General features: G+C 39.8%; 1 protein-coding gene across 1 annotated transcript in view; it reads left to right on the top strand.

Moving 5' to 3' along the window:
• Positions 1 to 14,943, top strand: part of CNOT10 (CCR4-NOT transcription complex subunit 10) — a 66,189-nt gene extending 51,246 nt beyond the window's left edge. Inside the window, exons 13-21 of the mRNA XM_029961760.1 lie at positions 212 to 333; positions 953 to 1,129; positions 4,188 to 4,268; positions 9,227 to 9,340; positions 10,717 to 10,847; positions 11,616 to 11,651; positions 11,744 to 11,871; positions 13,151 to 13,226; positions 14,653 to 14,943. Of these exons, the coding sequence (XP_029817620.1) occupies positions 212 to 333; positions 953 to 1,129; positions 4,188 to 4,268; positions 9,227 to 9,340; positions 10,717 to 10,847; positions 11,616 to 11,651; positions 11,744 to 11,871; positions 13,151 to 13,226; positions 14,653 to 14,807 (1,020 nt within the window). The 3' untranslated portion in view covers positions 14,808 to 14,943. The remainder of the gene's footprint in view (positions 1 to 211; positions 334 to 952; positions 1,130 to 4,187; positions 4,269 to 9,226; positions 9,341 to 10,716; positions 10,848 to 11,615; positions 11,652 to 11,743; positions 11,872 to 13,150; positions 13,227 to 14,652) is intronic.
• The last annotated feature ends 8,983 nt before the right edge of the window (positions 14,944 to 23,926 follow it).

Raw genomic sequence — 23,926 nt, 5'->3', positions numbered from 1 at the left:
AATCTGTGCTTACACTGTGTGCAGTAAAACCCCTCAGCAACACAAAGACAATAGAAGGTGCTTGATCCTTCGTTGTACTTAAGATTTAAAACTGTACCCATTATTAATTCTTACATTTTAGCGGGGTTCAAGGTCTTCTAGCTTTCACTTATTTGTCAACCTCTCATTCAACAGCCTTGATATTTTAGTTCATTTTCCCTTTTCCTTTTAGACATCAGAGCAAGAGACTAAAGGTCTTCCCAGCAAAAAGGGTATTGTGCAATCTATAGTGGGTCAAGGCTACCACCGTAAGATAGTCCTAGCATCCCAGTCCATACAGAATGTTGTTTATAAGTAAGTATGTTTTCCATGGGTTATTTATTTCGTTGTTATAGCTTTGATATGTATCTGTTTATCAGAGGTTTTAAAAGTGGTGTGGAATAACTGTTCATTCATGTAGTGAAGAGAGAGGCGTGCTAAAATGCATTGTGAGTCCCTACTTAAACATCATTTTGTGCCTCCTCTGTGATGGCCAGCAGAGGGCTTAACTGTGTGTTCCTTGTAACTAAGAGGAGCATTAAAGCTTGAAATTGATTATCTGATTTATATTTCCTGCTTACTAAATCTGGCCTCTTTTTCTCACTTAAATCTTTATTTTTAGTAATCCACTTTACAAAAGTGCAGGAAGAATCTAGTTGTTCTGCCATAAAACTTCAGGAAGTGAAATCAGGGAAAACAAGAGAACTTCTTAGAATTACATGGTTGAATCTATTTGGGCATCGTGTTGTGCTTTCAATATGTAAAAATAGCAAGATACATGCATCCTCATAAGTTAAATTTGTTATATTAAAACATTATTTAACATTTTTAGGATAAAGTTTTCTCTGCATTCAGGTATTTCCAGAGCTTTGTTTTTATCTTTTAATTTAGTAGGATTGCTACTTACTGGTTAAAACTTCTGTGTCTTTTTAAGTGATGGGCAGTCCTCAGCAATACCTGTAGCCAGTATGGAGTTTGCAGCAATTTGTCTAAGAAATGCCTTGCTGCTACTGCCAGAAGATCAACAGGAGCCAAAGCAGGAAAATGGATCTAAAACTACTAGTCAACTGGGGGGAAATGCAGAAAACAGTGAAAGCAGTGAAGCATGCAGGTAAACAGAATTGGATATAAACCTTTTTTTTTTTGTCCAGAGTAACTCTGGGCTGACAGTCTGTGTCTGCTACTTATCCTGTTTGGCTAGCAGAAAAAAATAACATATTTGTAAATTGTCTTAGCAGTGTTGGCCTCTCCAAGGAAATTGTTTAGCTGCTTATTGTTCAATTGCTGGTATGCTAGTTTAAGAATAAAATACTGAGTTGATTCCTGCTATTCCTAACAACCTTATTAAATTAGACAGTGAAATTATTTTTTTCACTGACCATCTTTTTTTCTGTGCTGCAAATGTTATGTTTTCCCACACCCTCCCGCTGTGCATATTGGTATTTCTCTAATTGTAAGTGAAGTTTCACATGTTACAGTGATTTAGTGTGCGTGTGCACGTGCACCATGTACTTGATTCAATATATATATATAAATGTCTGGCAACTCAGTTGTAAACATTTCCCCGTGATCAGATTTGACATTCATCAGCCCTAGTATGCTTTGTTGTGTTTGTTTTAGACTAAAAATGGGAAATGAGATTTAGAAGGTAAGAAGGAAAGCAGCATGGAGCTATTGCTTAATAAATCGTATTTTACAAAAAAAGAGTTTAAGAAAAACCTTTTTTTTGTCCTTAGTTTCAGAAAATATAACTTGTAGACAGTGTATGTCAAAGGAAAATTTCTTAATTTTTTGCATCAGTCCTGATGCGTCCTGGACTTCCTTTTGAAGAGTAACTTTGAGCATAGTCTGCACTTTCATTACAGACTATTTTGAAAGGGAAAGTGTTACAATAATTAATCTGGAAAGTGTGTTAGAACTTGAACTACTTAGAGAGTAATGAAAAAACAAAGTGTTTTTGTCAGACCTAAGTACAGATAAATTTTAAGAAGTTAAAATCCATTTGTCACATGGCAGGATTTACTGCACACATGCTGTATTGCATAGGCACAAAGTGCATCCTTATATATTCAGAAGTTGCTTGGACATAGAGTATGGCTGGGGGTCAGTGGCTGTTACTGCTACAACAGTATTTGAAAGCTATTCTCTGTAACCCTTTATTTTCCCAGTTACAGTTTATCTTTTAAAGTGACCAATGATTTATGAAAGTCTGGGTGGGATTGTAGTTTGTTGTTGGGGGGGGTTTTGTTTTTTGTTTGGTTTGGGTTTTTGTGGATTTTTTTTTTTGTTTTGGGTTTTTGTGGATTTTTTTTTTGTTTTGGGTTTTTGGGGATTTTTTTTTGGTTGGTTTTGGGTTTTTGGGGATTTTTTTTTGGTTGGTTTTGGGTTTTTTTTGGTTTGGGTTTTTGTGGATTTTTTTTTTTGTTTTGGGTTTTTGTGGATTTTTTTTTTGTTTTGGGTTTTTGGGGATTTTTTTTTGGTTGGTTTTGGGTTTTTGGGGATTTTTTTTTGGTTGGTTTTGGGTTTTTGGGGATTTTTTTTTGGTTGGTTTTGGGTTTTTGGGGATTTTTTTTTGGTTGGTTTTGGGTTTTTGGGGATTTTTTATATTTTTCGGTGGTTTTTCTTTGGTTGGTTGGGTGGGTGGGTTTGTGGGTTTTTTAGTGGTGTTTTTTGTTTTTTATTTTTTCCTTGCTGAGGTTGGAGGTTGTGAACTAACTTCCCCTGGCAAGTATGTATGCAGCCTATTGAGACGAAGCTTCTCTTGTTTAACTGTGACTTCAGTTTTAAGCTTATGGGGCTCACTAAGGAGCAGTGATGAAAACAAAATGGTGGCCCTCATTCAGACAAACCCCCTTTCTTGTCTTTTGTTGGGGTGGGTTTTGTTTATTTTTGTAGGAGTGAAAAAAGGAAAACATGTCTTGTATGGGAAGATCCTTTACTACCTTCTGTTTTCAAAACCAGATGCTTCTTCAACTGAAAAAAAGCTAAAGAAAGGACTCCCTCATATCTCCCAGCGGTCACTGCCAATTGCAAAATATCCACAACAAAGGAGGCTGTTCTTGAATTTGTGTGTCACATTCTGAAAGGTTCTCTAAGGATTTGTTTCTTCTGACAAGGGAAGCTCTGTGAGAGAACAGTAAAACATATAAGGCATTTGAAGAAAATCACACTAATTGAACAGGATGGTTTTGAAGCAAATCCCACTAATTGAGCAGGCCGACTCTTAAGGCAAATTCTTATTCACAAGAAAACAGTGAACACTTTTAGTGGTTAAGGGTATTTTTTTAATCTAATTTTTGGCAAAGGCATTAAGTATATACTCTACAGCAGTATTGAGTATAGATTTCTTTGGAGTTTTTTTGCTATCTGGTTTGAAAGTCTAAGCTGGTGTTATCTTACCTGTTTGCAATAGACAGATATAAAACTCATCAATGAAAAAGTTCTCATTAAGTGGATGGACTCAGTTTCAATTCTGAATTTTTTTTTAATCAGTTTCCAAACCTTAGTGTCTCTCTCTGCCAAGGTACAGCTATTATCCATCTCTTCAATTCTCATTCCAGGAGGTTCTTTCAGCTTATTGGAAAGTGAAGTTTCATGCTCTTAAAATAGAATGAATATGTGCTCCCCCAAAAAAGCCAAACATAATTTTAAGACAGTGGAATTTTATTTTTTAAAAAAGGCATTTTGAAATAAAAATAGAGGGAGCTAGGAGTCTAAAGAAAGATGTAGCACTTTGTGGGTTATCTTTCTAGAATATTTATGTAACTAGTTTTTAGATGTCTAGAGAGAGAACTAGTTTACTGCTTTTCTTCCAGTCTGAAAGAAGAGGCTACAAATGCAGCGAATTCTGTGTCCCTCCAGTTAAAAATGCATATCTTACACTGAACTTCAAAAATAGCTCAAGGCTGTGGAGAATGGTGTGGGTTGTTTGGTCTGTCAGTCAAATCCTTTCTAGCAAATGTCCCACTTCTTCCTTCTCAAATAGAATGGTTAGAATAAGAGCACATACCTCAGTCTCTGCATTGCCTCAATTCCCTGTATTTTAGGCTGCAGAATTTGTGTCCTTTTAAATGGAGTGAATAAATACCAATGCTTTTTACACTGAGAATTTTTTAATTAATTACTATAATAAGTCATTCATTATCATTAATACACTGTTTTTATTCTAGCAATAAAAGTCATGAAGGGGATAAATTCATTGCAGCTCCTCCTTCTTCGCCTTTGAAGAAACAGGAATTAGAGAATTTAAGGCAAGTAAATAATATAAAATATTCACCACTAAATGAGCCTCCTCCTAAACTGTGATTCCCAGCTTTTTTTGTAGGCACTTGGCACGTTGCATTGTAGCTGTTAGCGTAATCTCTTTTCAAATGTGTGTACTTCCTTTCTTCTGGGCTTTGAGTCTAAACAAGTAGAAGCCATCCAGAATTTCAATTTAGGAGGTAGATAAATCTGCTTGATCCCACTATTGGAAGTTCGACGCTATATATTGGGCAAAACTAATATCAAGTTCCATAAACAACAAAACTAAAACCCTGACAATGGCTGTTGTCATTGGTGGAAGGGGATGGAAAGTATTGTATGGTACCTTTTCCCTTTCAAGCTATGATAAGGCTAGTTTGGAATTCATTCCCTGTGGAAAGCGGCATAGCTACTTTAAACCAATGAGAATGGTGTTCCTTTCAGCAGTTTGCATAAAATAGGAAACAAAAATGCCTCTATCCCAGCATTTGACTTTCTTACCATGGAACAACACTGGTAAAATTTGACTGTAGATTTTTTCATGTTCTCAAAGATCCTCAGACTACTTTTTCAGCAGTCATAGTGTTCTCCAAACAGAGTAACTTGCATGTGTCTAAATAAGCATGACATTATCTGGAACCTCTTTACTTGTCCACAACAAGATTATAATTTGCTGGCAATGTTAGTTATTCCAGGTGGCTGCCAGCCCATTGAAAATCTCTTACGATAGCGCTTGCACCTGTTAAGAAAAAAGAAATCTGTTTTAAGTTTCTATATACTGGTTTTCATACAGTAATTTCCCACTTGAACTCTTGAGCAAACACTCTGTTCCAGCCTAGCTCCAGGTAACTTGTATTTCATAATGACCAGCTTAACCTTTACTTTGCTCCCTATGTGTAGCAAATCTACTTGTATTCACTTAAAAGCACTTTAGAAGGAATCTGTGAGGAGATGCTACTGAGACCTTGATTATTTATTCTGAAGTGGTGCAAGTGTGCTACCCGAAATAGAAAGCGCTAGATTAAAAAAACAGTGATGTGGGTTGGTTGTGGGTTTTGTGGGTTTTTTGTTTTTGTTTTTTTTTTCTCTCCTCCTGACTGTTGAAAATGTGGCTGCCATGTGTCAAAATTACGTGGTGTCACTTTGTGATTTTTTTTTTTTTTTAATACGTAGTCTTTTCTTTCACAATCAGCTTTTGTTATCTACTGATGAAGTCTGACAACATATCAGAAAAAACCTATCAGTTTAGCAAGAAGTACACTTCTTGATGCAAGAACATCATATAAGGAAGGGAAAAGCATTGATTTATTTTTTTGCGCTACTTGCTTTGGTTTAATTTTGAGGACTTGACATCCCTAGAAAGTGATTCTGCTGAAACTGTTTCTAAATTTCTGAAGATAGTTGTGAAAAGCAAAATATGTTACACTCAAATAGTAGAGTTGTGTGTATATATTGTATATAGTTAGAGTGTTCCTGTAGTCTTGCTCATTAAGGAGCTAAGTGAGAAAATTTAGATTCTTGTTGAGTCAGGGAAAATTAAGAAAAAAGTTCTGGATATTGTCAAGGATTATCCTAAGGAATAAGTGTCTGTTGAATTCAGTTTTTCCCTCTTAAGTCACTGGACTGAGAAACCTCTATTGCTTCTAGAACTGAAACGGGCAACTTAAGTGCCCTTTTTTCATGATTTTGTGCAGTTGCACATCCTGGTAAGAGTTCAAAATGACTGAGTTAACTTTACCCCTGAACAGTTCTTAAAAAAGTTTACATGTCATATGTGTTGTTTGGTACTTGTGCCTGAATTCGTTGAGTGGACTGTTCTCATAATAAACAGTAATTCAATTGCAGGATTTTAAAAGTAACAAGCAGAAGTCTGAGTACACCAAACATTGCTAAGAATGTATACATTCAAAGTAGAAACTCCAGATTTTTCTTCTGAGTTTCTTCTAAACAATTCTCCTCCTTGCTACTTCTCATCCTCCAAGAAGCCAACTCTGTGGTCTGCTCTAAGCCTGTGTATGTTCCAGCACACCAGAAGAACCCAACACTGTTAGGGTACTTTGAGAGTAAAGGAGTTCTGGTAGACCACAGTGCTACATTTGGAAAATTTTTTGGATTTTATTATAAAAGTTAAGGTGGATAGCAACAGACTTCTTGTAATCTTTTTCTCCCTAGATTGAAGGTCTTTGTGTGAGAACGTTAAATTTACCCTTCAAAGCAGCTGGAAATAAAGGAATCATTTGATCACCCACTTTGTCTTGAATAGATTTGATCTGTAAGCCCTTGCTATAAGGCATGTGATCCAATTTGACCCTTTTTTTCTTTTCTTTGACTCTTCCATTGGCCATTTCAAGCCCATCATTATCCTTTATTTATTTTATTTACCTACTTATATTTTTCAAGCATATATACCTGGTATTGTATATGGTATTCCAAGAGCATCACTGACATTGCTAATAACTTTACAGGTAAGTTTGTAAGAACTACCACTACCAACCAGTATGCATTATCTCTTCTCCATACCTTCCCAGTTTCACCTTATTTCTCTGTTTAAAGGTTGCAGTGGTCTGTTTGGCCCTGTCACAATACTGAAAGCTTACAATGCTTTCAGTATTGTGAAATATTGATCAGCTTACAATGATCATCACCTGTAGCTGTTTCACACTTTTCTTCCTCACTCAGACACTGTAGTTCTTCCCTATCTCCCCTTTGCTGGTGCTGAATTTCCCCATTGACTAAGCACAGTCTGCATTCTGTATTTCTTAGCATTTTCTATTGTTTGCTTGTGTTGAAACATAAAAAGTAGATAGTTTGTATCCATTGTTGTGCTTAGTTAGGTATTTGAAATTACTTCAGGTTAGTGATGTTCTCAAATGGTTTATAAGTGTCATTTTTGGTAAGTTTTGAAGAACTAGATTGGCTCTGGCTCACCCTTTTCCTGAGAAATAAGGCAAGTCAGATGTGGAGTTCAGGTTCCATAAACTTGCAGTCTGTGTGGGCTGACAAATCTTGTTGCCTAGACCTACACAAGAGGCTGTTTGACATAATCTGGCAGTTTAAAAAAACATTTTTCTTTTTCCTACTGCAAAGGCAGTTTTATTTAGGGCATGCGGAGGCTCGGTGATGCTGGAAGTCTGCCGTGCTCAAAGGCGACCTGTGGAGTTTTGTCAGAATCCTGACCGGGGTGAAAAACTAGTTTGTCTTTTCCCTTGTGGTGCAATTCTTCTGCTCCGGTTAGCTGTCAGCTCTCCTGAGCATTTGGTTCAGCCAACTCAACAATGGATCCAAGTGTGCAGGAACATTACTGCAGGGAAGAAAACCTGGATATTTCCCTCTTCAGATGGCTGTTGCTGAAGAATTTTGCCAGCTCTTACGTAGCTTTAACAGTGACGAGTCCTTAGAGCAGAGGAGTAGGTTTCAGTTTTGCTGGACTTGCCTATGGTGTGATTGGAGCATGTCTTGCAATTGAATTTACACTTTCAGAAATAAAAATAGGCTTTAACAAAGTTGTGGGAAGTATAAAACACATTGATGTAAAGGGCAGTAGCAACCCACTCTGCAGGGCCTGGCTTGTCTAAGAGTATTTTGCTGGTGACACTCAGCATCTCTGCTGATTTGCACTGTGCTTCCTTGAGGCAGAGACAAAAAGAGGCTAGTTAGAAGCAGGCTGTTATTACAGAGACTTTGTTTCCCAGTTCCATCCCCCTTCCCCAGTCACAACCTTTCAGAAATATTTTAGGTTTGGGACTTGAGCTGGGGAAGCTTTCCTCTCCCTCTCTCAAGCTTTTGTGTGTGTTCAGATTTGATGTGACATCTGGGCACAGTGGAGAGGAAGTGGGGGGTAGGGAGAAACACTGGAGAAGTTTCTTATCCTGCTTGTGCATAATTAAGGAGCATGCCTCCTGGGAAAGGGGAATAAAGACCCCCCAGGTCCTGCCACGAATTACATGACTTACTGCTGGACCGAAAGTGGGCTTGACAGTTGCCAGAAGGTTGGCATAATAATAGCCCTCCTACCAGCGGGAGAGGCGAAGGCTCTCCTCCCATCGCTCCCAACGTGAGACCCCACTCAGAGGATCCACTTGTTCTCCCTGGAGAAGAACAGAGTCCTGCTCACAGCAGGGTGTTGTGGACAGAGGCTTGTGCCCTGAGGACAAGGCAGGCTGCACTGAATGATGTTTTACCAAGTGGAAAATATCCCCAAGTGCTGTGTTTGGGAAGGGGGGGAGTTATTACAAAGTGTGAAGCTTGGCCTAATGACCGCATCCTGACGTTGGGTTATTGTTTGAAGGTGGAAGATGTGAGTAGTTCAGATTTCGTTACAGAAACTGGCAGCAATTTTGTGGTTTTGGAAAGACAAAAAAGTCTGTGACAGCAACAAATGGCATGGATCAATCAGAATCTTGGCACCGGGTTACAGGTCTCAGTTGAGCACAAAACTGGAAACACCAAATTCTCCAGTGTTTAGTGTCTCCCTCTGTGAAGACACTCTACAATAGATGAGTGAAATATGTTACAGCTTAACTGATTGCTACTGTGTCTGTAGGTTGTGCCTTACAGACATCTAAAAATCTGCTACCCTTTGCTGCAGCAGAAGGTGAGGGCAGGGAAGTACAAATGAGAGTCCAAGGCAAAACAATAAGACCATAAGAAAGGGAAACTGTCCATGAGAAAAATGACACATGGTGAAGTCCCATCTTTTTTTTAATCTGATATTTATGATCAAAACTGCAAAATCTTATTTATAATACCATGGTGATCCTTGGTTTATACTGTAGAACAATTGAGCCCATAGGTAATGAACACTAACTCTTAAAATGATTATTGAAAGTTTGTGATTTATTTCTTCAGCACTTAACAAGAAAGAAAATTTAACAGCTGCTTTTGGAATCACAGAATTCTTCATTTAACATATTGTCTTTCTCCCCTTCCCTTTTTTTTTCTTTTTTTTTTGTCTGTTTCCCTCCAGGTGCTCAATACTTGCATGTAGTGCTTACGTGGCTCTGGCTTTGGGGGATAACCTTATGGCATTGAATCACGCAGATAAACTTCTTCAGCAACCAAAGCTGTCAGGGTCTCTTAAGTAAGTCTGATGGGGTAATTTCTTCTTTCTCAGCCCTTCTTTTTGCTGGAGAGTTGAGTTGAAGCTTCAAATGTCTGTAGTTGCTTGCCAATTCTGTATCTGATGCAAAGAATTGCTTGGCTTGCTCCTGTTCTTGTTGAAGCCCTGACTGAATGTCCATTGACACACAGCAACATGAATTCCCTTCTTTGTGTATGAATTCCATGTAATTCAGAATCTATTGCTGCTTTTGTTGCTATTTTTCCAGCTCTGGGTCCTATGCCACAGCAGGACCATCAGGTCTCTGTCGTGATTCACTGTGGGATTGCACGTGCTTGTGTTGGCACAGCACAAGGGGCAGGAACGTGCAGCTGGGAGTAGGCAAACCAGCCCAAACCAGCATGCTGTTGAAAGATCACTATGAAACTACAGCCTTGGAGGGGAAGATTTGCTCAGTCACTTGGGTACCAGGTCTTGTGTGTGCAGGACTGTCGCTTCACCTGCTACCATTGCTTATATAGGTTCCATTCTTCTGTTTCTCTTCTTCAGCTCTCATTTGGCACTGTATTTTTTGAAGGATATTCAAAGCTTATTCTGTTTCTACCCACTAGTTGTCATACAGCTCTACAAATTCAAAAAAGGCAACTTTAGCCCCATCCTTCTGACCTTGTTTGTCCATTTATTACCTATGTCATACACAGGGTAAAATATAGCAGGGGTTTTAAGGTAGTAATATTTTTCAAAACTGGTTATGTACTTGTAGAAGGCAAGGTAACTTTTCTTATTTTTATATGCTGGCAGCATACTTTAAAAATGGTCCATGCCAATTAAATTTGTTGGCTCCTGTGCTTCAGACTACTGCAGGAGCTCATCTTTTTGCACAGTCATTGTACAAGCAAGATTTTTGAGGAGTTTGCAAGGTACCAGATAATTTTATGTTACCATTATGTAATGCAAGAAATACTAAATGACAGTTTTTTCGCGAAGACAAAGAGCCATATGTCTTGATCTCAGGAAAATAGGCTTTTTTAATTGAATCTGAAGACATTTAACACTTTAAATTATAGATATATCTGTATTCTGGGGTGGCTTTTTTTAATTCTCTGAGATAAACCCATACCAAGGTACTTTCTTTGTGGAATGGCAATTCCTGTGCATGGATTAATTGTCTTTACTGAGGTGCAGATTTTTTTTTTTTACAGCTTTAGTGCCTAAAAGCAGTAAATGGTAGAACTGGGTTATTTTGACAATACTTTATGAGCAAGTTAACTTCCATACAAGTGTTTCAAGTAATAGTTTCCATGTGCTCATGTTAAAAACTGCATTCAGTTTGTCTTGCATAACAAACTGTGGGGATTGCTGTGCTGATATTTGTACCTAACCCTTTGCTGTTGTAGGTTTCTCGGGCATTTGTATGCAGCAGAAGCTCTCATCTCTCTAGACAGAATATCTGATGCTATCACTCACTTGAATCCTGAGAATGTCACTGATGTTTCTCTTGGGATCTCTTCAAATGAGCAGGACCAAGGTTAATGCATCCACACTTCATTACAACTGGTTATGCCTTCAACAGCCTTACTGCTGTAACTTTCTAGACACAAATATCATGATGATTAAGACACTTTGTTTTAAGACCATAGGTTGTTCGGGGTGGGGGGTTGTTTGTGTTTTTGTTGGTGAGTTTTCAGTTTCCTGGCTTTAGTTCCTACTTTGTGTTTGGTGTGTCTTTTCCCTGTTCTTATGAGGTGGTTAATTCTGTAATGTAAATAGAACTGTATATTGTAGCATTCTAGCTTGTTTGAAGGGAACTTCAGAAAGTTGCTTTTAAGAAATGTGCAGTTATGGTTACCTTTGAGCTTCATACTGTCTCTTCCAGCCTTTTAGTCTCAAAACCAGGCTTTGGAGTACCAGTGAAGTCTACTTTAGTGAGAGAGAGAAGTGGGGAGAATTTAGTTAATCTGTATCTTAATTTTCTTGATGGGTGTGTATTCTTTAAGAGAAAAATACTTCAGAGTCCATCTGTATAATGAAGTCTACAACATCTCTGATTTCAGTGACATGTCTGCAGTTTAAACTTCACTATACTCATCTGCAAATCTAAAACTGCAGCATTGAAGATAGGAAGTCTTAAGTGACATAAACTCTTGAGCAGATTGATATGTTTTCCCTCTTTAATGTTAGACTGTGAAGAGAGGAGCAAATTTGTATCTTCGTATTATTTTTGTAATAAGCTTTAAAAAAGCTCACAGAACATGATGGTTTTTGTGGTTTGGTTTTTCTTTTTTTTTCTTTGCAGGGTCTGACAAAGGAGAGAATGAGGCAATGGAATCTTGTAAGTACCAGCCACTGTATTCAGCAGAATACAAGAATTTACTTGGCCAGTTAGGAATAAAAGTGTAAGAAAATTTTTTTTTTTTATTGCAGCTGGCAAGCAGACCCCACAGTGCTACCCCAGTTCAGTCACGTCTGCACGAACAATGATGTTATTTAACCTTGGAAGTGCTTACTGTTTGAGAAGTGAATATGACAAAGCTCGAAAGTGTCTTCATCAGGTAGGAAAAACAAATCTCAAGGCAGCATTAGGGACAAATGTACTTCCTTCAAAGTGCCATTTAGATCACAGCAAATTCTGGTGATTTCGTAGCCCAGGTCTATTTGTGGACTTTGCTGAGGTGGTGACTCTCTTCTATCTTTATGAACCAGTCTCTATTAGTTACATAAAATGCAGGATTCCAAATTTCTTACTTGTGTAAAAAGTTCAGCACCATCATAGGAAGCTTTTTCCCCCCTTAGGTCATATCAAAATAGGGGAACATGACTAGGAAGCCTTTTCACTTTTTCTAAGTTTGCTTGTTTGGATTTTTTTGTGGATTTTTTAATGGTCCAATGGTAATTATTATATTTTGGAGGCGGTTTTCTCCCTAGTTAGTTAATAACTCACCATCAGAGATGCTATCTTTAGGGCTGTGAGAATAAACTGCAATTCCACTAGAAGTATGTTCCTTGTCTCCCTCTTGTCTCAAGAATTTTCAAGTACTGCTTTTGAAATGCTGTCTTCACTTAGCCTGTGTCATGTCACTTGGTCTTTCTCATGGCTGGGACTCACCTCTTTCAGTGATGATGTTTGTCTCTTTCTGCAGCCACTCCTGTCTGTCAGGAAGACTATTTGGATGCATTGTTGAGCTACACACAGCAATAGCAGTCTTCCAAATTACTTCACATTAGTAATTGGTGAACAGATTCGAATTCTGTGAGGCTGTCAATTACTTAAGGCAGTTGTCCAGCCCTTTTTCCTCCTGAGGCTTCTTATGACGGGGCAGGTGTCTGTGCTCAGGCTCTGTAGCACCTGTGTAAAGCCCAAAGGAGTGCAAGGCCACCCATGAATGTAAAATATAGGTCTCTGCATCTATAACAAATTCATTGACTTCATAGCTGAAAAATAGTTGTATCTGGAAAGCTAATGAATGATCCTTGTTATTGTATTCTGAGCTTTGGAGCAGTGGAGGTTACCTCTTTCACCTGTTATCTCACCAAGAAACCACAGTAGGCTGGCCCAAGAATTACAGATGCATAGGAACATAAGCACACAGCAGATGGTCTTGCTAATTAGTGTGAAACAGTCTTGCTGTGCAGATAATCTTGTGGTCTCTCCTTGCATGCTTCAACCTGATAGAGTGTATTAGTTTGAAAAAATGTGATTTTAGTTAATGAATTATTTTCCTTGGTTTTGTTACCTAAGATGGTGGTAGCAATCTTGTCAAGGGACACTTTCTTTGTGCTGGATCTTTCTCTTAAGCACTTTTTCTCCCCACCCTCTTCTTTTTCAATAAGGCTGCTTCACTGATCCACCCCAAAGAGATCCCTCCAGAAGCTATCCTGCTGGCTGTATATCTGGAATTACAGAATGGTAAGTCTGGAAATGTTCTGTCAACCTAAATTTTGGATACAAAGGGAAGAGGGCAGTAGTCATTATTCCTACTCTACAGAGAAATGTGCCAGTGTTTTGAATTATACCCTTTAGGCCCCGCCTCCATTTTAGACTGCTATGGATCCATGTATCCACACCTTCCTTTCCACAGTTTATTGCTGTCCCGTTCTTACATACTCCACATTCATTGCCTGAAGTCTTCTATGCTTTGTGTAGAATTGGATAGCCTATTAAAACCCTTGATGAGGTATATACTATAAAGAGGATTTGAAAGGCTTTCCATTTAAAAGACAACCACAATCCAGTTTCCCAAAGAAGCCGTGTCAAGGCCTGTGTAGCAAGTATAGCAGCAAAGCTTGTAATATTGACAACTCACTCTTCCAAAATGCTTCCTTTTGAAGGTTCACTGTGTTTGTATGGGGGGAAAAACTCTACATAATGGGAAACTGGAAAGGTTGCATCTGAATTCTGCAGTGTGAGCAGACTGGTGCAGCTGCTGATTGAAGCTGTCATGGTTGCAGATCTGTGCCCCTTGGGACTTGATATCCAAGTGTTGTGAAATGTTCTGTTCTCCTTCAGTTGTCTTGCATTGCAGGCAGACAGAGGACTCGAGTATTTGCATTCAGAATTGAGACTTCTGCAAAGCTGTTCTTACAAAGATATTTCTAAGTTGGAATTTTGGAAACCTTTCTGCAAAAAGATGTATGGAGCAGAAGAGAGTAGAAAGTGGGATTTACATCTCCCACCCCCTTTTAAGTATATAACAAAAAAAGACTGAAGACATTTTTTGTTCTATAAATGACAACAATGTCTTCTGAAACTAAAACTTCAGTGAAAGAAAAGTATTTGTAAGAGGAAGAAATATTCCTTCAGAACTCAGCATCTTTTCTCCTAAATTGTACAGGTTTAATTTTTAACAAAGAATAGGTTTTCCATTTATGTTGGTGTTTATTTGATGGGCCATGCATAGTTGAAAATGAGATTTGTTTTAAAAATGTTTTATATACACTCTCAACATTTTCATTACTGTCTGCAATGTCACAATGTGAGGGCATTTTGTGCGAGATCTAGAGTCTAACAACACAGCTGGGAGAGGGAAGAGGTGCCCTTCAGGAATGTAGAAGGTGCTCTGGCATCTTCCAGCTCTGAGGTAAACAACTGATGTCTTCAGCTAAGAATAGGTAGACTCAAGCAGAAGTATTTTTTTCAAGTTAACTAATGCTTTTCATATTTTTTTTCAAGTTTTCTAATGCTTTTCATGTCCATGTCAGCGTTTCACTGACTAGGAAGACTGCTGGAGTCTGTGGGCTGGGCTCAGGGCTGGCTCCTCAGCTCTGTCCCTAGAACAGCAATTCATAACTCATAAAATGGTATTTTGTTTTTTTAAATCAAATTTGTCTTGTAGGTAACACACAGCTGGCACTGCAGATCATCAAGAGGAACCAGCTGCTCCCTTCCGTGAAAACACTCTCTGACATGCGGAAAAAGCCTGTTTTCCAGCCAGTCCACTCAATCCAGCCCATTCAGATGCCAGCTTTCACTACTGTTCAAAGGAAGTGAGGTTGTTCTTCAACTTGCTGCTGCTGTGCCCATGAGGGCTTGGGATTTTGTATATTTTTTTAACCTAGGACACCTGAATACCCCAATTGCTGGAGTGTGTTTATGTAAATTTTTAATAAAACATATAACCAAAACCACTTGTTTTTAAAGGTTATTTCATGAACAATGAGAGATGGGTATCTGCTTTGAATGGGAGTGGCACTTTACTTACCAAGAAGAATTGGTTAACCAAGTGTGTAATTCAGCTCTTTTTGAAGAGAATGGGGGGAGGGAAGTGACTGGAAGGAGAAAATCATTTACTTGAACTAAAGTTCTTGAAAGACCAGTTGAACTGTTGTGTTGGCTGCTGTGTTTTAACATCTACAAGCCATGATATTATTCCTTAAAGAGGCCTTTGCCCAACTCGATGTAGCTACACTCCTCTACCCTGCAGCAGCTGGGAGTTGGGGCCCTGCCATTGCTGAAGCTGCCTGAGGGAGAGTGTACTGGTGTGATGGGGGTGTCCTGGGTGGGGGGCTGTGCTGTTAGGTGAATGCCCCTTCAACGGTGCTTCCCTCTCACACTGGAGGGACTCTGACTGCTCCTCCTGTCTCTGTAGCAACACAGGGGGCAAGAGCTAAAAGGCTGTTTGCCGAAATAATGGATCAGCACCTGCAAAGCATTTATCAGTGCTGGGCAACAGTAGCACTTTAGCTGGATAGGGGCCTGTTGGCTTTTTCTTTTGGTTGGTTTTCTTCTCCCTGGTTTTCTTTGCCCAAAAGAAAGATGTAATGGTGCAGGTATAGTGGAAAAGTGCTTGGGCTGTAAGGAAAAGGTATTTTGGTTTCTGGTTGGGTTTGCTGTGGTGGGTTTTTTTTTCAAATGCAGCTTCCACTGTAGAGGAATACCTCTCAGGAAAAAAAAAATCTGCCTTTTACTCAAACCAAGAGTTTGTAAGATACTCAAGGACTCTGGTTACTCATTGCAAGCATAGGCAAAGCAGTGAGCCATCCTGCCTTGGGACTTAATGGGGGCATAAGATAATTGGTGCCCAGCATGGAGCCCAGCACCTCTCCTCACATTCCCTCCTGGGCTGTTTTGTGCTGTTCCAGCTATTTGAGCCTTTGCCCTGATAATCTCCTAGATAGAGCTGAGCTAACACTTTATCTCCTGGTGCTGCTGGCACTGTACTTTGCCTCCAGCCACCACCAAGAAAATCACTTTTCCAAGCAGCACCTGGGATGTGAGGCCTGCAAGTTCTGCGCTCAGTCTTGAGCATGAGGCAGTGCAGATGTGTGCAGCAGAGTAGTCTTGGGTTTGTGTCCTTGAAGAAACAAGCCACAACTGACAGAAGCAGAACAGTGAGTATTGAGCAATGTGCAAGTTGTGGAATGAGCACAGATGTGTCTCCTGCAGGAAGCAGTACATCAGCAAGCTTGGGACCTGCTACTAGCCCTCCTGTTAGATAACTGGCTTCCCTGTTTTTCATACCTTTGAGAGCAACGATGAAGTAGCTGCCTCTTTCAGTAACTTTTCTATCACTACAGGAGGTGGCACACACCCTGTCCTCAGCTAGGGCCAAGCAGTTTAGAAATAGTAGCAGTTAAAAAAAAATCAGTAAAAAATAGGTAGAAATCGCTCAAGTCAAAGTAGATTGACTGACGAAATACAAAAAAGGTTAAAGATGCTCCTTGTGTGGTCCCAGGCCCTGAATAGAGAATATTCTTCCCTGCCCTTCCCCGCCCCCCAGGAATGCAGGGCATTCACATGCAAAAGATGCTCATGCCTTGCTCCAGCAGTGGCCAGCTCGGGCAGGAGCCATCCAGCGCTCCCCCCCTGCCCCCCCTTCCGGGCTCGGTGAAGGATGCAGTTGCGAAGGATGCAGTTGTTCCCCAGATAACACTGATAACACAGATAACATAACACAGATAACACAGATAACACTGCATCTTACTACAGCCGTATTTTGCATATGCAAGCCACAGCCTTTTCAACCCCAGCTCTCCCCTCTACTGCCTGCTCCTCTGCCCTAGGGCAGCTGCAGTCACCACAGCAGCTCCGCACTTTTCTCTCCTCCCCACCCCCGCGTTGCGACTCGAAGGCAGGGATGGATGAGTGGAGATGATGGCTTTCAGCTTTCAGTTTTACTATTAACAGAGAGGAAAAAAATAAGTGTAAAAACACAGCTCAGGAGGGAGCAGTCAAGGACTTGGCTTCTTCTCTGGCACTGCCATAGAGCCACAGTCCACTTTCTCTTCCCTCTGTTTCTTTTAGGCTCTGGTAGTAAAGAAGTGAAGGTCAAGTAAAACTGCAAGCTAGCCTGTGATAGCAGCAGGGGAGAACAGGAGCAGCACAGGCTCAGCTGTGTGTTAAGTTAGTAAACTCATCAGTGCATATAATTTTGGTTTGGGCTACTTCTTAAAGGGAAGGCTGCCTGTCCCTTTCTCCCCCTCTCCTCCCATTACCCTGTGGCCATGCACTGGCTCACATTCCCACAGAAAGAGAAAGGGGTTGCATTCCCTTTCCCCCCACCAAGCACCAAAAGCCTTGTTGCTGCCTCAGCACAGTTCTTGCACCAGGGCCATGGGCATTGCTGTCCACTTCCTTGTCAGAACCTTTAGCTGAGCCCATGGCTCTGGTGCAAGAACTGGACAGCACTTGTTTAGCAGCACCCAGAGCCATTAGTGTTCAATTGAGCTTCTAGGTTCCAGCTGTTTTCAGGGAGAGAGCACAGAGGAGCCAAGGGAATACAGAGTAATACATGAAGCTGGACAAACTCACCTGGGCAGCCCTTTGTCCTCTTCTTCACAGGTCCTTCCCTCTCCCTCCCTCCCTTCAAATTGAAGTGTTCTCTGTACTGCTGACGTGTTGCCAGCTGCTCCAGCAGGAAGAGCAAGCAATGGTCTGGTCAAGGATTTTGATGGAGCCCAGCATAGTGCTGAGAGTCCTACAGTTGTTCAGGGCCAGAAAGCACCTCAGCTTTGAAGAACTAAAGCAGTCAGCACTTTCAGAGCCTGGAACCCACCTCCACTACTGCCCATGCTGGGAATTCAAGCAGTGGCCTTAATTCTCAAACTTTACTTGAAGAGCATCTTCCTCTGCTCACTATTTCTTCTTAAAACATTTTCCAAAGCAGTAAAGGAAAAGGGCACCTTTTCCCCTTACCCAATTTGTGATGGCAGTCTGCCCTGCAAGGTGCTAGAAACACCTATTGAATGTTGGGGGGGCTTTGCTTTATTTACACTGCCGCTCAGAAGCAGCATTCCTTCACAGTTGCAAAGGTGAAGAAATGGAAGCCTAGAAATGGACCTAACAAAGTTAAACGAGGAACCTTCTGGCAAAATACTGTGAAAAATGCATGGAGTTACAGGCAGTGAGTTCACTATCAGAACTCTTTTCTCCAGTCATGACAGTGACGATTTTTTTCTAATAGCACAGACAACTAAGAGTTTTTAACACTTTATCACCACTTTTTTTTTTTTTTTTTTGTAACCCCACTTCAGTATTTTTCCTCCTCTCCCCTTTCAAAGCAGATGCTTCTGGTTAAAGTTTTCAGCAGTCACTATCTGGAGATAGCCAGGTTCAAATTTAGGCAGAGGCTTTTCTTTTTTGCATTCTGACAGAAGAGAAGGCTTTATCTGGGTAATACTGAAACACACATACACAGATTTGCCATGGAAAAAACCCCTCACATTTATTTGATTAAACAAAAATAAAATAAACTGCATAGGAACATTTTAAAGTCCAGAGAGACACTGACTTTGTTTTAAGGCTGCCAGTAGCTGATACATTGTCTCCTTGCTACATCCTTCAGCCTTCCCTATGGACCACAAAGATACATTCAGAAACCTCCATTAACACAAGGGTTCTAACAGTTTTGCTCACTTATTCTACATAAAAGTTTGCACATAACCTGTCATGCTTTCTTTTCTGCAATACTCAACATCTGTCAACTAAAAATTATGTCACTTTTTGTCCAAGTGGAAATGTGATGCTTGTTTGCAGCATAGCAGTTCTTGCCACAGCCTGTCTCATTTTCAATTAGATACAAAAGCTCTGAGAAGGTCATTAAAAGCAGAGCACTGTCTGTTCTCCTGAGATATTTTATTATTAGGAGAGCAGCATGATTAATCTACTAAGGCAGAAAAAAATCCAACTGCAACAAAGGAGGAAACTACAAAACCAAATCAACTCAAGACATCCAGCGTCCAAGGACTGACGAAATCATCCCGGATTCCAATGCAATCCTGCACCAAGGCAATGCTTCTTATAAATAAGCAGGGAAAATTTTGTAAGATGGGGCCATACATCTACAGTCAATTAAATAAGGGGAGAAAAATGCACGTTTTACATTGTTTTCACATGGATGAGCTTTACTTTGTTCAAGGCTTCCAATTTCTATTTGAGTTAAATCACAGGCGTGTGTTCGACACCCTCACTACTGCAACAAACTGTGCAGGAACCAAGCAGTGCATGACAGGTAATGCACAGTACAAACAAGAGTCACATACATAAGAAACCCCCACCAACTCAGGTGACTACGCAAACCTTACAAACTAGTTAAAAACTTCTTAGTCATATTAGGAAAAAAAACCTAAAAACAAAACCCAGAAACAGACATCTCTCCCTCTGAAGGAAAAACTACTACATTGTCTGAAAAGTACTCTACAAACCTATAAAAGGACTTTTTTTTTAACTAGTCTGGTAGTTCAAAAGGAAGTTACTTAACTACATCAGTACACAGACACTTAACATTCAGTCAGTAAGGCTCTACAAAAAGAGCTTAACAAATTATCTACCTGAGTTTGTAAGTTGATACAATCATTAATAGAAGGTCTAAGACCATGCAGGTACACAAAGCATTTTTAGAACCATTACTGGTTGAACAATGATGGAAAAAGATGCCAGTCTGGCTCGTTAACCCGTAAGATCACTTAGAGACATCAATGTATATTTTCCACCACAACATTTACCAAACCTAGCACAGCCTATTGTTATTAGGGTACCCTGTGCCCACTTAGCCACCCCTTAATATGAACTGGGGAGGAAAAAGGATTCCCCCCCCCCTCAGTTGAGTAGTCTGAAAATGTACTTCTGCAACTCTACTCCACAGGTAAAACACAGGGTATGTTCCACATCACTACTAAAGTTGCATAAACCCCCAAGACAGTGGTTTTAAACTGCCTCTCCTGAGTATGTTTGAACTTAAAACTGCCCTCCTGGAATAGGAACTTGGTTGCTTTGTCATGGTGGAAAAAATCCCATTGAGTCAAGAAAGCTAATACAATCACCAAAGTCAATTAAAAAAAAAAAAAATCAGGATCTTATTCCCTTCAAGCATTTGGTATAGCATTGTGTTTACAGCAATCGTAACACCAGTCTTTCCAAGCAGGACACATCGGTAGGCATGCTAAAGTTTTTCTCTTGTAGAGAGAAGACCTAAAGGTCTTACGGGCATAGGAACACTGCAAATGAACATGAAGTATGTCATGTCAGCTAGTAGTGTCATAATACTGAACAAAAGTTTACGCTTCCATGCCTCATAGTGAAACCAGAACAAACTTGGAAGTGTTTCGGGTCTCAGTCCAGTTTGCCTGAACATTTGGTTTTATTTACAGATTCTCTAGCAAGGGCAGCTTAATATCTCCATAGGCAGGCAGCAAAAACAAAAGCAAACACAAAAGCAAGCAGTCACCACATAGTACACACTTAGCATCTCCATTTTAATTAAAATGCTTTTCCAATAGGCAGGATGAATCCTTCCCCCAGGCAGATTATCAACTCAAACCTGTCAGATGCTAAATTGAGGTAGATGATTTACTTCTGCTAAGTGAGGTAGAACTTCAAACAAAAGATAGTGGCATCTCTAGTTGTGCATTTTGTACCACAGCAAACTGGGTTTCAAACTCCCAAGGACTCAAAGACCAAAGGTACAATATTTGTCTAACTCAAGTACCAGTGTTCCTTTTTTATACAGTTCCAAACTGTTTGTTAAATATATCTACTTTTAAATACCCTATTACCTTTTGGCACCATTTGGCTTACACTCCTTTAAAAAATAAACAAAACTTTGGCACAGTATTTTTTTAACCTAGAACTGAACAATGAAATCTTATGATCAAAGTTATGGCAAGATGAGCCTATAAACCTTCTCTCTTCAGAAATTAATTTTGGTTTAACTGTAACATAAACAGACTGGGCCCACTTTCCTGCAATTCCAAGGGAATGCCACATCCAAGTGCCTCGTTCTTTCTCCCACCTTGATTATGTCTGGCCCCAACACATATTAGTTTTCAGGTACTGCCTTCCTTCCCTTGCTTTCTTTAAACGTTTAAGGTTTATGGGCTTCCTTAAATAAGTTATATTTAAAAGGTACTAAATAAAAAGGAGTGAGTTATCTGAAGGACCTGTGTTATCGAGTACTGAATCGGCTTCAGTTTGCTACTGAAGTTCCTGCTTAAATAATTCTGAGAAAGGACAAGATTGCTCCTAGGCTGAACACCCAAACCAGCCATACTGACTGCTGACAACATTTTGTCAAACAAAAGGTTTACCTAGAGCCACTGGTTTAACCTGGCATAGTGAAAATCCTTTGGGAGTTCTAGCAGACAGTTTTGTCACCCACATTTGCTGTTCCCCAACGCAGAGGCACATGCTCACTTCAACCTTTCTCCAGGCTATTTCCCCTAGCTAAGAAGGTTACTCTGAATGCTTATTTGGTTTGCAATCCAGTTTCCAAGCCTTGCTTTTCCTTTCTGCATGTATGTTATGATACTTGGGCATTAACCTGAGAACATGCATGGAAAAGCACAGCAAGATTTGAATCTCATTTAAGTCCATTACTTTTTAAAGGCCCCTATGGGGCAGCTGATGTTGGCATTGTATATTAGCACTACTTCTTTTCATTGCATATAAACCACTCCATTTTATAAGCTACACTACCACTTTTCAATGAGACCAAGTGTGCTTAGCACTATCTATGACAAAGATAAGAAATTCTTTTTGGGTAGCTAAATAGTAGTGTTTTTAAAACGAAAAAGCTCCTCAATACATGAGGTCAAACACTTGAGGTTCAGTTTGCAAGCAAATCCCACTGAGTTAAATAGACAGCAACTTATAAAGAGTTCAAGTCACTTCTCTTCCTGCCTGACCTGGACTGGGGGTTTGTGCGATGGCTCCATACAAATCAGCAAAGGGCAACTTAAGTGTCTGACACCTTCTACGCTGTGCAGGCTGGAGAGGGGCAAAGGGTTCCTCCAGTCCAACACAATCCTGACTGCACACTTCTTTTTTTAATGTCTGGAAAAACAACTCCCTTCTAGCCCCAGAAAAGGGTGAACCTGACAGTCATTAAAGCACAAGAGCATTTCTAGGACACTCCAACACTGTCAGCCACTCTGGTCAAAGTATTAAGAGACCTGGCATTTTCATTAAGACATGATAGGATAAATGTGAGGACACTGCAAACTATACATTAAAGCTTTTTTAACCAGTTTTCTTTGGTATTTAGATCTTGAAGGGTATTAGTTTTCAAAGCCCATGTTGCTGAATTCTTGGGCTGAATAATACAAGACAAACATGGACATCTGTCACAGCTGTAGGCCACCCCCAGGAAGGGAGGCATGTTCACAAGCAGAACTTGCAGAAGTTGATGGTAAACTAGCTTTCTCTCATACACATATTTTGAGTGGCCACAGAAATTTAATGACAGACATCCACAAAAAACATCATCCTTTAAAGACTGTTTTTAAACCATGCCATCCTAAGATTAAGCCTAACTGAAACACACTGCTTTGAAGAGTTTGTTTCCCTGAGGCTTTGGCTGAAAGGCAGCACAGTTGTTTTATCTCATTTAATTTAGGTGTTTTTCCTCACCCTTCTTTAGAAAGGTTTTGCCATCTCATTAATCTTTGTCTCCTTCTGGTCCTTTAGTTTAAACCTCCTCTAAAGTGGCAGCTATATCTGTCTGCACACGTCATCAGTATTTCTACAAAACCCAGAAAGTTAATGCTCCTTGGAGGGAAAAGCAGCAAGAAGGAAAGTGCACCTTGTGATTCTCACAAACTTGTAAAGAGCCTTTCAATCTCAGGTCACTTTTGTGCAGGGTGGCTGGCAGAGATGAACCCTTTCCTTGGAGGATGGTTAAGGCTCTTCAGACTTTTTGACAATGACCATGTTTATGTTTCAGAGATCTCTTGCAAACAGTAAGGTGAATCCTGTGGCATTTCCAAGCCTTAAAGAGTACTGATACAAGAGTTTTTCCACTGCAGAGAGAAAGAAGAGCCCTCTGTTCCCTACTTTAATGATTCTTGTTTGCCAACAACAGAAGGTGAAGCTACACATCTGTAGAGGTCGTATCTGCATTAACAGCTAAACTGGAATGCAAGAAATTGAAGAATAAAACCAAATCCTTCCAGGGACTCAAAGTCACATTTTGCTGAAGAGATCTCTATCTTCCCCAAAGGTTTCTGCTTTTCACAAAACGCGTTTTTACATCCCCAAAAGGGCAAACTTTCCATGCCTCCAAGCTTTTAAGGATCATATACGTGGATTTTACACAGAATTCTTTGGTACTGCCCTGGGAAAAAAGCAGCAAAGTTTCATCTTGATGCAGTTTGCCCTTACGCTGGTACTGATAACTCTTCACTTGGATCTGTAGCAAGAAATCCTGTAGCAGGGAGCTACAGGCCCACCCTAAAAGCTACAGTAGACATTCCTAAATTCTTCAGTCCAGCTCTTTGGGGAAGCCAGAATAAAAAAAAAAAAATATATATATTTTTGTCACTGATAGAGTTATTGCAATCCTCTTTAAACAACAACAACAAAAAACCTCGATCAGCTGACTTCTCCAAAACACACCCTGAATCTCCAAAGCTGTGCTTATTTCTTACTTTTGGAAAAAGGTACCACTTCTGTTCTAACAAATTCAAATGTTATTTCCCTTAAAGTCTCTCTCTATGGGGAGGGGTAAAAAAAGCTAGTAATTTCAAAGAAAGTAAATCAAAAGGGTTTTGATTTTCCCTGTTTCAATGCTCCTTGTAACCTCTTGTTACCCAGATTAGGTGCACTGATAAGAAACACTAACTTTTTTAAAACTAATTTAGCTTTCAGGTGAAAAGGAATAAAAAGAAATACTCAAT

Source organism: Manacus vitellinus, unplaced genomic scaffold (assembly GCF_001715985.3).
Source record: "Manacus vitellinus isolate BGI_N305 unplaced genomic scaffold, ASM171598v3 scaffold_3_pilon, whole genome shotgun sequence".
NCBI classification, from domain to species: Eukaryota; Metazoa; Chordata; class Aves; order Passeriformes; family Pipridae; genus Manacus; species Manacus vitellinus.
The sequence above is the reverse complement of the archived record's forward strand: the minus strand, read 5'-3'. Positions and strand labels throughout refer to the sequence as shown.